Source organism: Nicotiana tomentosiformis, chromosome 3 (genome assembly GCF_000390325.3).
Source record: "Nicotiana tomentosiformis chromosome 3, ASM39032v3, whole genome shotgun sequence".
Classification (NCBI taxonomy): domain Eukaryota; kingdom Viridiplantae; phylum Streptophyta; class Magnoliopsida; order Solanales; family Solanaceae; genus Nicotiana; species Nicotiana tomentosiformis.
In genome coordinates this window covers 92887747-92900007 of record NC_090814.1, presented here as the reverse complement: position 1 = coordinate 92900007, position 12261 = coordinate 92887747, and the positions used below count along the sequence as shown (strand labels likewise).

General features: G+C 38.9%; 1 protein-coding gene across 1 annotated transcript; it reads right to left on the bottom strand.

The window, feature by feature from the left end:
* Positions 1-3662: 3662 nt before the first annotated feature.
* On the bottom strand, positions 3663-9463 carry LOC104102105 (uncharacterized). The gene is made up of 8 exons (XM_009609728.4): positions 9021-9463; positions 8507-8638; positions 8287-8410; positions 7346-7782; positions 7163-7239; positions 6907-7042; positions 6538-6741; positions 3663-3983 (listed from the first exon to the last, which is right to left on the bottom strand). The coding sequence occupies exons 1-8, from the start codon at positions 9405-9407 to the stop codon at positions 3924-3926; spliced, it is 1557 nt and encodes a 518-aa protein (XP_009608023.1). The 5' UTR covers positions 9408-9463; the 3' UTR covers positions 3663-3923.
* Positions 9464-12261: the final 2798 nt, after the last annotated feature.

The following is a 12261-nucleotide window of genomic DNA, read 5'->3' as shown; positions in this document are numbered from 1 at the left end:
ATAGATCGCTTGAGTTTGTGGATGGTGGTGAACTTCACGTTGTTGATAGAGGCGTCGTCGCCGATGATCATGTTGATGGTACGAGCTGGTGAGGGTAGTTTGGGCGGCCTTTGATGTTCGTGTCCTCTAGCGAAATTAGTTCTTCCCTTATCGCTTAGCAGCTCTTTAAGGTGTCCTTGTCGTAGCATATCACGACTTCCTGCCTTAGGGCGATGTAGTCTTCCATCTTGTGCCCTCGTTCCTGGTGGAACTTACAGAGGGCGTCGGATTTTCTAGTGTTATAGTCCGATCTCATCTTTTGCGGCCACTTCACTTTTGGCCCGAGCTTTTCCATGGCATAGACTATCTCTGTAGGTGACACACAAAAATTGCGAGAACATAATAGGGGGCATACCTCTGTCGTTCCGATGAGTTCCCGTCCTTGGTCTAGATGGACCTTCTTCGTAGCGGGGGGAAAGGGCGGCGGCCGTTTTGATATATGGTTGATGTCGTTCCCTGTTAGGTAGCGGAATTGGATGATCTCTTTTAGTATTCTCTCTTCAACCCTTTCTTGATTCTGCTTGTACCGAGGTTAGTCAGTGGGTTGGCCCGTTGAGGTCGTCTTCATCTGCACGGACCTCGGCATAATAAGCATTGTGGATTTCGTCCCAAGTGGTTGGGGGTACTTCACCAACCAACTCAACAGTTTCCTCGTCGCTCTTGAACCATCCATACTCAGCCCGTTCTGAAAAGCTGCAATCGCCATCCCTTCGGACACATTTGGCAAAGTCATCCTTACTCGATTGAACCGGGCAAGGAAGTTCCTCAGCCCCTCTCCTAGAGATTGTTTAATAGCAAATATGTCAGTCAATCTCGCCTCGGCCTTCTTGGCTCAGGCGTGGGCCGTTATGAACTTGTCATCCATTTCTTCAAAGGTTTTTATGAAGCGTGTTGGTAGCTGCGAATACCAAGTTAATGCCCCTCCTGTGAGGGTTTCGCCGAACTTCTTCAGCAAGATGGAAGACACATGTTCTTTGGCGAGGTCATTGCCTTTTACGGCGGTGATGTAATGAGTCAGGGTCGATTGTGTCGTCCTATATCCTGAGATAGGGCAGCATTTTAAAGGTTTTTGGTATAGCATGTAGTGTTGCATCATCACTATAAGGTTGCTCGACGAACCGGCTGGCGTCCCTCTTCGGCAACAGCTTAGGAGCGCCTGGTATTGTGTCGACCCTTTCTTGGTGTTCTTTCATTTGCTCTAGGAGCGCCTTGTTTTCATTCTCCATTTCTTCCATCCTTTTCAGAATGACTGCAAAGGCATTGTCACCTATACTATCAATGACATTGTGAGTAATACTTGTCGTTGGAGGAGAAGACTGGTTGCACTGCTCGGCCGCTTGTTGTATCATGTAAGTCCTTGCATTTTATGTAGTCGTGTCCCGAGCAGGCTTATTGAGGACGCTGGTTAGCGTGTCAGTTAGCCATGCTTCTAGGAGATTTTTTACAGTAGGGGGCGTCTCTTCCCCCACAGACGTGGAGGCTCCCTTACCACGAGATTTTGTGATGCTGCAGTGGGGGTGACCCATCTCGCCTTGGGGAGGCACTGGGTGTCGCGCCTTCGTCTGCCGTTTCACAACTTTCGTTGATGACGTTTATGAGGTTGGTTGGGAGGTCACTTATTACTCTCGTCCTTCATTCTCAGTTGCCTGTCATGTTGGGATTTGTGCACATAAAGAAATGAGATCTTGTTTTTGCTTCTTTTTTTTTTACGTTAGTGACCCGTGCTAGTTGTAGATCTAGAAGAAACTAAAAGTTTTAACTAAGAAATTCCCACAGACGGTGCCAAATTGTTTGACCAAAAATATGACTCTTGGTTCAAATAATTAAATTTATATAATTATGGGTTAAACTTAGTTAACAATAATATTTCTAGATGTAGTTTCCGAGGGTGCGATGAATGTTAGTAGATTTGGTTGAACAATGATAACAATATGCAATAATTATTCCAAAAAGTATGAGCAATAATGTAGTATTTAATAGCAATGAATAACAATAAGTGGCATTTAAATAAATAGGAGGAATGATTCATCCAATAAAGGATGAACTAGATGGTTGTTCCTCCTGACAATGATGAGTGACAGACAAATCTTTGAATGTTAAGTTATTCTCAGATCTGATGGAATAATATAAATAATAATTTTAGTGAAAATGTGGTGTTTGTATCTTAGTAAGAGAGAGAGAGAGAGAGAGAGAGAGAGAGAGAGAGAGAGAGAGAGAGAATCTTCTTGTCAAAGTGTGTTCTTACAAATGAATATCACATCGCCTATCATGGTCTCCACTAGAATATTCTCTTTTAATATCATATCCTGACAAACTAGTTGTTACAGCTCCTATCATCGATATTCAACCTCGACCTCGACCCTTGTTGACATCTCGACTACGACTCTTGTCGACATCTCGACTACAGTTCATATCGACACTTCGGCCAAGGACTTTGCTGCTTCTTGGGTCGCTTCGACTAATGTCGACTCGAGAATCCTTCTCATAATATTATCTTGGCTTGGGTACTCTAGAGACAGATTTTGCCTCATACAGGATTGTCGTAGTATTTCAGTATTCGATTCGAACTGTGTTGGAATCAAAATTTCTGATAAGAAAATATGAAACAATCCAACATGCAACGATAGAGATTTGGACATGTGATTTTCTTATGTTAAGGAGATTCAAAAATTCATATATATACTTTTTACACCATTTATGCAATATAAACAGTTTAATTTTCTTCATACCATGTGGCTCCTCCGCTAGGTTCCAGCAGCTTAAAATATGTATATGTAGTTAAAATCTATAAAGATGTACTAAATTGATATAAATAAAGATGTAAAGTGTAGTTAACATGCTTTTAGTCCCATATTATGAAATTAAATCTTTTAAATTTAGTAGTTGAAACACTGAAGAGTAAGTTGACTTGCAAATTATTGAAAAGAAATATAACAAACATAAAATTGCACATAATGAGCTTAATCAAGAAAGGCGTGTCCTTTACTGTGTGCTTGTTTTAAAAAATTAAAAGAAGAGAGCAAAAAAGTAGCTCATTTTCAAGTCTCGTTAGGACCAACTAGAAACGACGAAAGTGGGATGAATTGAATTACGTTTATTTATTGACGACAAGTTGGTTACATGAAGCTTCCCACTTTCTTCCTACCTGCACATAATGCTTTCCATCTCGTTACTATGATATATTCTATCATGTCACTTTATGTTTCTAGTGCTTTGACGATGCAGCAAAGGAAATAAAAATAAGGTCCATGTTTAAAGATACTTAAATCTTCTGCGTCCAATTATTTGTGAGCATTGTGCCCTTCAGTCAATCACATCAAACAAGATATAGTAACAAAGATAACTTAAGTTCTCCACTCTACTATACTTAATGGAGTGATTTAAGTCCGTACATTACGGTCATTTAGCACAAAAAAAATTCTCTTTTGTAATAGAGAAGCACAAAAGTGTAATCCACAACAAAGGAGTAAAGCAAATTAACGTTTTTCGCCCAGGTCAAATATCGGTTTTTATGGTGGGACAAGAGATTTTAAAGCCATTTCCATTACTTTTTTATGCCCTTTAACTCCATATAAGAAGAATAAGACAAACCTAAATAATTTTATACTAAACCGGCCCAAAAGTGATGGCAGTCATTTTCTTGATGCCTTCATGCATAGAAAAAGACGCAATTCAAAAGCACTAAAAGCTTACAAGAAGCAATATGGTTCAGGTACATAACAGCAGATAAAAATAAATGCCGCTGGCATTTCCTGAACCGGATAGCATCTAGTGAGGCATATTTTGGGGGAGTGGAGATGAATAAACTAAAGGTTACAACAATATTGGTATAGCAATCTGGCGAATGGGGGTGTCTCAATCAGTTCACAGGGATCTTGGCCATTTCATTCGTTCAGCTTGCACACATCCACAAACTTTTGCACTGCATTGTGGTATTGAGTCCCCTGCAACAGCATCATGAAATAGAAAAATGAGCAATGAGCCAGTGTTGTCAAAGGCTTTTGTGTTGTAAAAGGCGAAAAGCGTTAAAAAGCGCTCCTGGTTTATCAGGGCTTTAAGCGAAAACCGCAATTAAAGTGTGGGCTTTAGTTAAAAAAAACGCAACGAAGGAAAAAATAAAAGTATATATGTAATGCAAGAAAAAAAGTAACAAGTTCATTCATAATGATTCCCTTAAAAATTAATAATATCTTTTAACCAATTATATTTATTGTTTTGTAACACTCTATTCAATATAGAACTTATTGGCAATGAAGCATGGGCCTAAGTGCCTTGCCTACACTAAAGCACAGTCTCATATGAGCCTTTGACAACACTGCAATGAGCTAAAGAAGATATGAACAAGAAAAAAAAGAAAAAACAAGAAACACCAAGCCCTGTTGATAAATAAAAGAACGGAAAGGATGTTTGTGGGTTGGGGGGGTTGAAGGGCAGAGTAGATAACCACCCAACACACAAGGGTGACAAAAGATTCCCTTCTCATTATTGAAATTATTTATCAACGAAAAAATGGCTACTTTTTTTTTTGGGGGTGGGGGGGGGGGGGGTCAATCAGAGAAACCTGTGGGCGACTCTAGTTGGCGCACAAGTTCAAAGCTCTAGGGAGTATGGGTCCTCCCCTCTAATTTTCCTTCCAACTTAAATACTGAGCTTTGTCCACAGCAGGATTCGAACCAGCTGACTACCCACACATCAAGTGCCACATTGCCTTGAGACAGAAAAACACAGCTATTTATTCCTTTCTGATCTATCATTCCGTTTACCATGAGAAATTTCTCATGCACTCTAACTGAAAATGCAATAGCCCTTAACATTGCGTGACCAGTTATTCACAACAATGCCAAGACCATACTGTCACCTGAGATAGCAGTAACTATTGAAACAGATCAAACCCTGCCTGCCTCAGAAGGTACTATTCAGCAATTCACTATGCAACAATAGCAAGAGACTACGTGTAGGGGGAATGAAAAATGCAGTAACAAGAAGTTGCAAGGCCTGAGGGACGAATACCAAGTGTCGAAGCTGGAGAGAGGTAGCCATAAACCTCTGGTGGAGACGTGAGGGACTGGCTTGATAATTGTAGGAGGGGGCTATTGTTAGCAGGCTGAGAACATTTTTTCCATTATCCTTGTTCTAACTTTTGAATTTTCTGGGGGGTTTGGGGGTGACGAGGGAGCCACTGTTGATGGCTTTAGCCTAGAGAGGGGTCGTTGACACGCATCAACGCTACACTGATGTTTTGTCTGCTAGATTGGCTGCTAATGACATTGGGAGCCCAGACCAAAAGCATCTTTCACTGTTTCTGAAAGTTCGCGTCTTTTTATTTTCTATGAGAACATCACCTATTTTTACAATGTAAAAAGAACAAAATGTGAAGAAAAATTTATAAAAGCTTTTAATATAACTGGTTTGCCACTAGGATTCTTCACGATCAGCAACATCATTTAGAAAGGCCAAAGGAGGCAGAGAACTCCTAATGAGCACCTCCATAACTAAGATGAGGACTTGGGGAAAAGAAAAATGCAAGGGCATAGCAGCAGAGTGATGTTTTTCTCAGACTCAGTTCTGCAATCTGCTATTCTGGTATATACTATTTTTACATCACAGTAACATGGGAATAAACTTGAGGTTGATATTGGCCGATAAACACACTCCAATATCAGATCCCGCATTGTGTTATCTTCTCACAACAATGAAATGGACAAATATAATTTAGATTATGGTTATCAGTTCTGTAAACCAGTGTTGTTACCTCAACAAACTAACCTCGGTAATGAGATGCAATATGACCTAAAAGAGCAGGTCTACCTGCAAAAAAGGTGGTACACTTGGAAAGGGCCTTTTACTGCAAATAAATGCTAGTAATTTCTTTTTATTATTAAAAAATCTGACGAGGATGGTGTCCAGGCCAGCTTGTGCACACTTAGATAATCCATCGAGCAGCCTGCTACGACTCACAAATGCAGGCGCCTAAAAACCTGCCCGTCAAGGCTGGAGTAAATGGACTCAAGCTTATTATTGTAGCTAGGATTCAAACCTGGGATCTACGAGTTGCGGCTCTACTCCTATGCCTTAACCACTCATCCATCCCATTGGAGAAAATGCTCCAGCCAGTCCAAAGATCACATATAATCGAATTTGCCACTGCCAATTTTAAACTATGACAATATTCTTGACAGATTATGAGAATTAATTTTTTCCACTTGCATGTGCACCTCATCCAAAAAAGAAAATTTTGTAGGGTGCAGAAACTGTTTTCCACTATCAGCAAAACTAACAGACACAGAACTTTGCATAGGCTCAGAAATGTCACACATAAAAACAGTTTTCATTGCGTAAACATGCGTGATGGCAGGGAAAAAACCCACTACAAGTTCCATTCCATTTGTATATGTCTCTATTTCTCTACATTAGGGAGAAGTGCAGGGAAATAGTATCTGGTGCAGTACACACAACCCAACAAAATTTGATGGAATAAAGTACCAACTGAAGGCCTACCTCCCAGTAAAGTTGCTTGCAATCCATGCATTGCCAAAATTCCAAATTCTTGTTAAACAAGCAGTTTGGAATCACCTGAAATCCTTTAGCTGCTTCAACAGCTTCTTCAGTTGTCAGAGGTTTTTGGATAAACTTACCATTGCATTTTGTGCACCTTGACATCAGCTGGTCCTCAGAAATTTCCAATTGAAAGGTTTCTATTATCTGTATACACAAGGTAATATTTCCATGAGTGGACGGTCAACAAGATTTTCAATAGTGTTCATTTTTCCTCCCCCCCCCCCCCCCTCTTCTCATTTCATTCATCATTCAGTTAAAAAAAATGATGTTCTAACTTCATTGGCTAGAATTTAAAGGCATTCAATTTACCTCAACCAACTGATCGTTCTTTAGAAGACTCTTCACCCGGTATATCTGATTTTTTAAGAGATAATCATGCCTCAGAAGTTTTGCATCTCGTGTTAAGAGTACTCTCTTCTCTTTACATGCTTGTTCTATTAAATCCCTGAAGAAAACAAAAGATAGAAAAGATATCACAAGGGATGTCATATAGGGGGAAAAAATATGGCTACTGAGTCTCCACTTAGAATCAGCTAGGTCAAAGTAATCGAAAGCCATTCAGCACCTTGATTGAGGCTTCTTTGAATAAGAAACAGCAGCATCAATGCCAACACATCTTAAATGTTTCGCCAATCCTTCAACCTGAAAGATTACCACAGCGTTCCAATAACAGCCAGAAAAAGAAGCAAAAGTGCCATAGTTTGGCCTCCCAAATAGAAATATCTGTAGCTAAAATGTGGTATCTCACCATCACATCACATAGAAACTTAGGGGACCCATCCCCACCGGAGGTCACATCCCAGGGTGGAGGACCTTGCCATTCTCCATCGCCTTCTGTTGGCCTTTGTTTGTTTGCTATTCTACCAGATGATTTCCTTTCTTTCTTTCTCGAGATCTTTGGCTTTCTGTCAGATTCAGTTAACAAAATTTTATCACCATACTTTTGGACAATTGGTGAAAGCACGTTATCCATCTGATTAGCTTGATCAGGTGACAGTGCGGTGACCACTTCCTCTGAGATGGGGACTCTTTTACAAAAATCAGGTGCAATAGCTTGCACCATCTTTGAAGCTTCACCAAATTTGATGCTACACATTTTGTTAGAATTTTGATGTGTGTCAAGTCTCTGCTTCAGCCCAAGATCCAGTCTTATCTGGAGGCCAGTAATACTTTGGACAGAATTCCCTGAAATGGACCATTTAACCAAATGTAAAGAGAACAGACCAGATAGAAATAATGCAGTGAAAGATGAGTTTCTTTGCCCGTGTGATGGTCTATAACTCCTGATGGCTGACAGGACATAACTGCCCGTTTTATTTATCATTTATTCTTGGATATCGCATATCAAAAATTGAGAACTGAAAATCTAATTGGACAAGTGAAGTACAAAGATAGGTCCAAAATTGGATTAATCTCTCTCCTATCACCGCACTGCTTCAAACAATTAACATAACAAAAGCATCTTTCAGATGAAAGTGCATACTTCATACCCCCAATTGTTGTTCAAAAGGAGAGCATTATACTCCAGTAGAAAAACTAGTGAACATACTCAAGACACCTGATTTTCTGCTTTAGAAAGAACAATCTTTGCAATCAAGGAAGTTGGTTACTGGTGTGTCAGAGCTGCTTCAAGGAAGCTGTAACACATGGGCATGCACTAGAACAAGACAAGAAAGGTACTTCACCAACCTTCTTTCGCAACCTTAACCTTGAAGACTTCAAAGATATGAATTAAGCAATGAGCATCGGCTGCTGCGTATTGCATTTGCTCTTCTGTCAGAGGTCGCTGTGACCAATCACTGCATTGCAGTTCCTGCAATCAAGATGCACTAAATTGAAACAAATCTTTCTATAATCAAACCATATTTATCTTCCTGACTAACAAAACGCCAGCATCAAGATTGCACACCTTTGATAGAGAAATTCCCAAAACTTCCCGACAAATTGTTGCCAAGCTCTTTATTTGGTTCGACAATCTTCTCCCTGGTTGCCTGGGTTGCAGGTTATTGTATATGCTTGTAATATCTAAAAAGGGTTCCACCTAGTCACCAACTATTAGCTAGTATACGACAAGTATTACCCAAATAAAACAGTTAAATCAGTTCTATATAAAGGTAACCAATCATACAGATGTACAGCTTACAGAATGTGTTACTTGAACCAAGATTGCTTGAAGAGAAAAATGTCCAAGTACTTTAGCAAATAACAAATATTAACTGCAGCAATAACATGTTGATAAAACAGCAATTCTTTTACAATCTAGGCTAGTTATAACAAAAAAGCAAAATAACTTTTTATCGAGCTGCAGATCTTTAAGCAACCTAGAGCATATATCAAGGGAAAAGCTATATTAACATATAAAACTTCCACATTTACTGTAATTCGAAAAAATACTTTTCAGAAGGCAAAGAAGCAAAACTAACCCTGTCGAAACCGGGTTCACAGCCATGAGAGCAGAAAGTAGAAGACAAGTACACCAAATCCTGCTTGAACCTAAATCCCAATTTTAGTATAAAAGGCGACACAAACGCATCCCTGATGAACTGGTAAATTGATGGTAAATGGATTGATGCCAGGTCGATTAAGAAGACTGGTGATTCGATCGACGAATCGTCGGCACCGGCGATATGGCAAGCGATTTGAAGAAGAGAGACGGTGGGGAAAGTAGACTGGTGGGTTCGAATGGGCTTCCATTCGGCGTCGAGTCCGATAACGGAAGAGTTAGTTAACGCCCGAGTCAGATGGTTGAACTCGGGCGAGTCAGTGGATGAGACCAGGTGTATGGTTGTTGGATTCTGTTCCGACTCCATGGTTCGGGGAAGTCCGTCTCTTGACGGCTCCTTAGGCCGATGCGTTTACTATATTGGGATATTCCCATGACTTGTTCAAATAATTGAGTAGAAATGGCGTCCGATATTAACTTTTTTTTAATATGGTATTTAGTTTTTATTAAGTATTAAAAATATTGAGCAAAAATAATCACTAATTTATTAAAATTAATATAAAAAGATATTTTTATCCTTTTTTCATGTGTTCTTAATATTTACACAACACACATAAAGTTAAGGACGCCATGTCCTTAATATTTACAATGTACATATGAAGTCAAGGACATGATATCCTAATGTTTAACAACAGAATGTGCAAATACAAGTTAAGGACATTATGTCATTAATATTTACACTGCATACATAAAGTTAAGGACGCCATGTCCTTAATATTTACACTGCACATATGAAGTTAGGGACATGATGTCTTAAAGTTTAACAACATAAGGTGCAAATACAAGTTAAGAACATTATGTCCTTAATATTTATACTGCACACATGAAGTTAAGAATGACATGTCCTTAATATTTATACTGCACATATGAAGTTAAGTACATGATATCCTAAAGTTTAACAATGGAAAGTGCAAATACAGCACACTTTGTCCTTAATATTTACATAGCATTCATAAAGTTAAGGACACCATGTCCTTAATATTAGCACAGGGGTATTTTCGTTCGGGCGGGTAAAAAATTATTAAAGCACTGACTAAAAAGTAAATATATTTTAAACAGTAGCTAAAGAGTGAAGATATCTCTAATTAGTGGTTAACTGTGCACTTCTCCAATAATTGACCTACTATCATTGGTTAAAGAGTAACCGGTATTTTCTTTTTAAGTAATTTATTTTTAAAAAAATATTTTTTGGTGGAAGATGTTTCACTTAGAAAGTATTTGTTGGCAACAAAACACAAAAATATGATTTTAATAAAAAAATATTTTTCAATAATATTTTCTATAAATATCATATGTCAGATTAAACACAAAATCGATGTATATTTTCGACCGACTTTTACCTTTTCATTATTGTCATCTTGAATGGGTATTGGTCCTAATTCATTAGAGTTCCACGAGCTTACTTGATATATCATTTTGTAATGTGATAATGTTCCTACTATTTGTTTATGTATCAATTCTAGATATAGATCCTCTAAGTCGTTAACCTCGTTTGTGTTTTATTCTTTCGTAGGATAAGATTGTATATTAAGCTTACTAACACTCTTTTACTCCTTGTTAAAGAACTTGATGTTGAGGCATATGAAGTGAACGTGAATGGAAAATTTACCTATCATAGCTAATTTTAAGGGTTATTTATGGATGATAACTACCTTCTAATTTAATTGCTTTTCATAGTTACACTGAATTTTAAATTTACCTATCATAGCTATATACCAAATACATAGAGTTATTCCATTGTATCAATTTTGTTCCTAAACACACTCTCTCTCTCTCTCTCTCTCTCTTCTCCCTCGACTCTCTCTCCTTTTCCATCTCTTTTCTCCCTCGGCCAGCCGTGTGTCCAATTTCGTCGCCATCCACCACCGTCCAGCGAGCAGTAACAATAGAGAAGTCGTCGCCGGTCATCTTCTCCGGCGAAGCTCTACCGGAGCCCAACCAAACAGCCGCTTCCCTTCACCACAAAACACCCTTAAACACCATCGCCAACCACCGTTAGATCCAGATTTGAAATCATGAAGTTGTGATCAATCCATTACTGCGCGATGAAATAATAGTGTAGGAAGATCGGAAGTATCACCGGATCTGGATCTGACGGAGATGCCAGAATCCATGGCCTCTCCCCCTTCATTGTATCTCACATTTGAGTGTATTCATATGGCAGAAAACTTATTCCTCCACCACTGCTTTTCATGCAGGAAAAAAGGAGCCGCCTCTTTCTCCTCCACTACCTTCCACGCCGGAAAATTATTGTATAAATATAACATAATTTGTATTTTGTTAGAGATCTAAAGTGTATTTTGTATTTTTGCCGGATATCCGACGGGACTTGATTGTATCCACTTTAAATACAGTGTATTTTGTATTCTCATCGAATATTTGGACGGTTTTGATTGTATTATGCATTTTTAATGTAAATACAGTGTATTTTTAAAAAGAATTTGAAAGTATTCTTAAATTTTTTAATGTAAATGCAGCGGTGCTTTGTATTTCTCCGGAGATCCAGCCGGGTTTGATTGTATTCTTGTCATGCCCCGAACCTGGGGGACAAGACCGGCACCCGGTGCCTCACCTATCCTTGCGTACCAACTTACGACTAAGGGACTCTGAACATATAATATCATACTTTGGCCATGGGCATTGCAAGACAATTTCGAATGGTGACTAAACATCAATATAATGCTGGGCCGACAAGGCCGTCATAACTACTACAGCTAGCAAACCAACAAAATATACATAAAAGGCCTACAAGCCCAAAATACTGCACTAACTGACAGGATATGTCTACAAGCCTCTACTGATTGATATATTGTGATCGGAACAGGGATTCGACCTACTCATATCATATATACATAAGATGTATATAAAGCTCTAGACCCGACAACTCTGAAGGGCATGGAGCTTACCGATCAAGCTGAACACGGGCAACACCTAATGAGGAGGTCTACTCGTTTGTCTGTATGAACCTGCACGCATGAAATGCAGCACCCCCAGAAAATGGACGTCAGTACGAAATAATGTACCGAGTATGTAAGGCAATATACTGAAAGCTGAAACTGAACTGATAATATAATAACTGAAAGTAACTGGGAGTCAAATATAATCTGAAGATATGCTCACCTGCTGATACTGATTCAACTCTCTCAATATAGTAAGTAAAA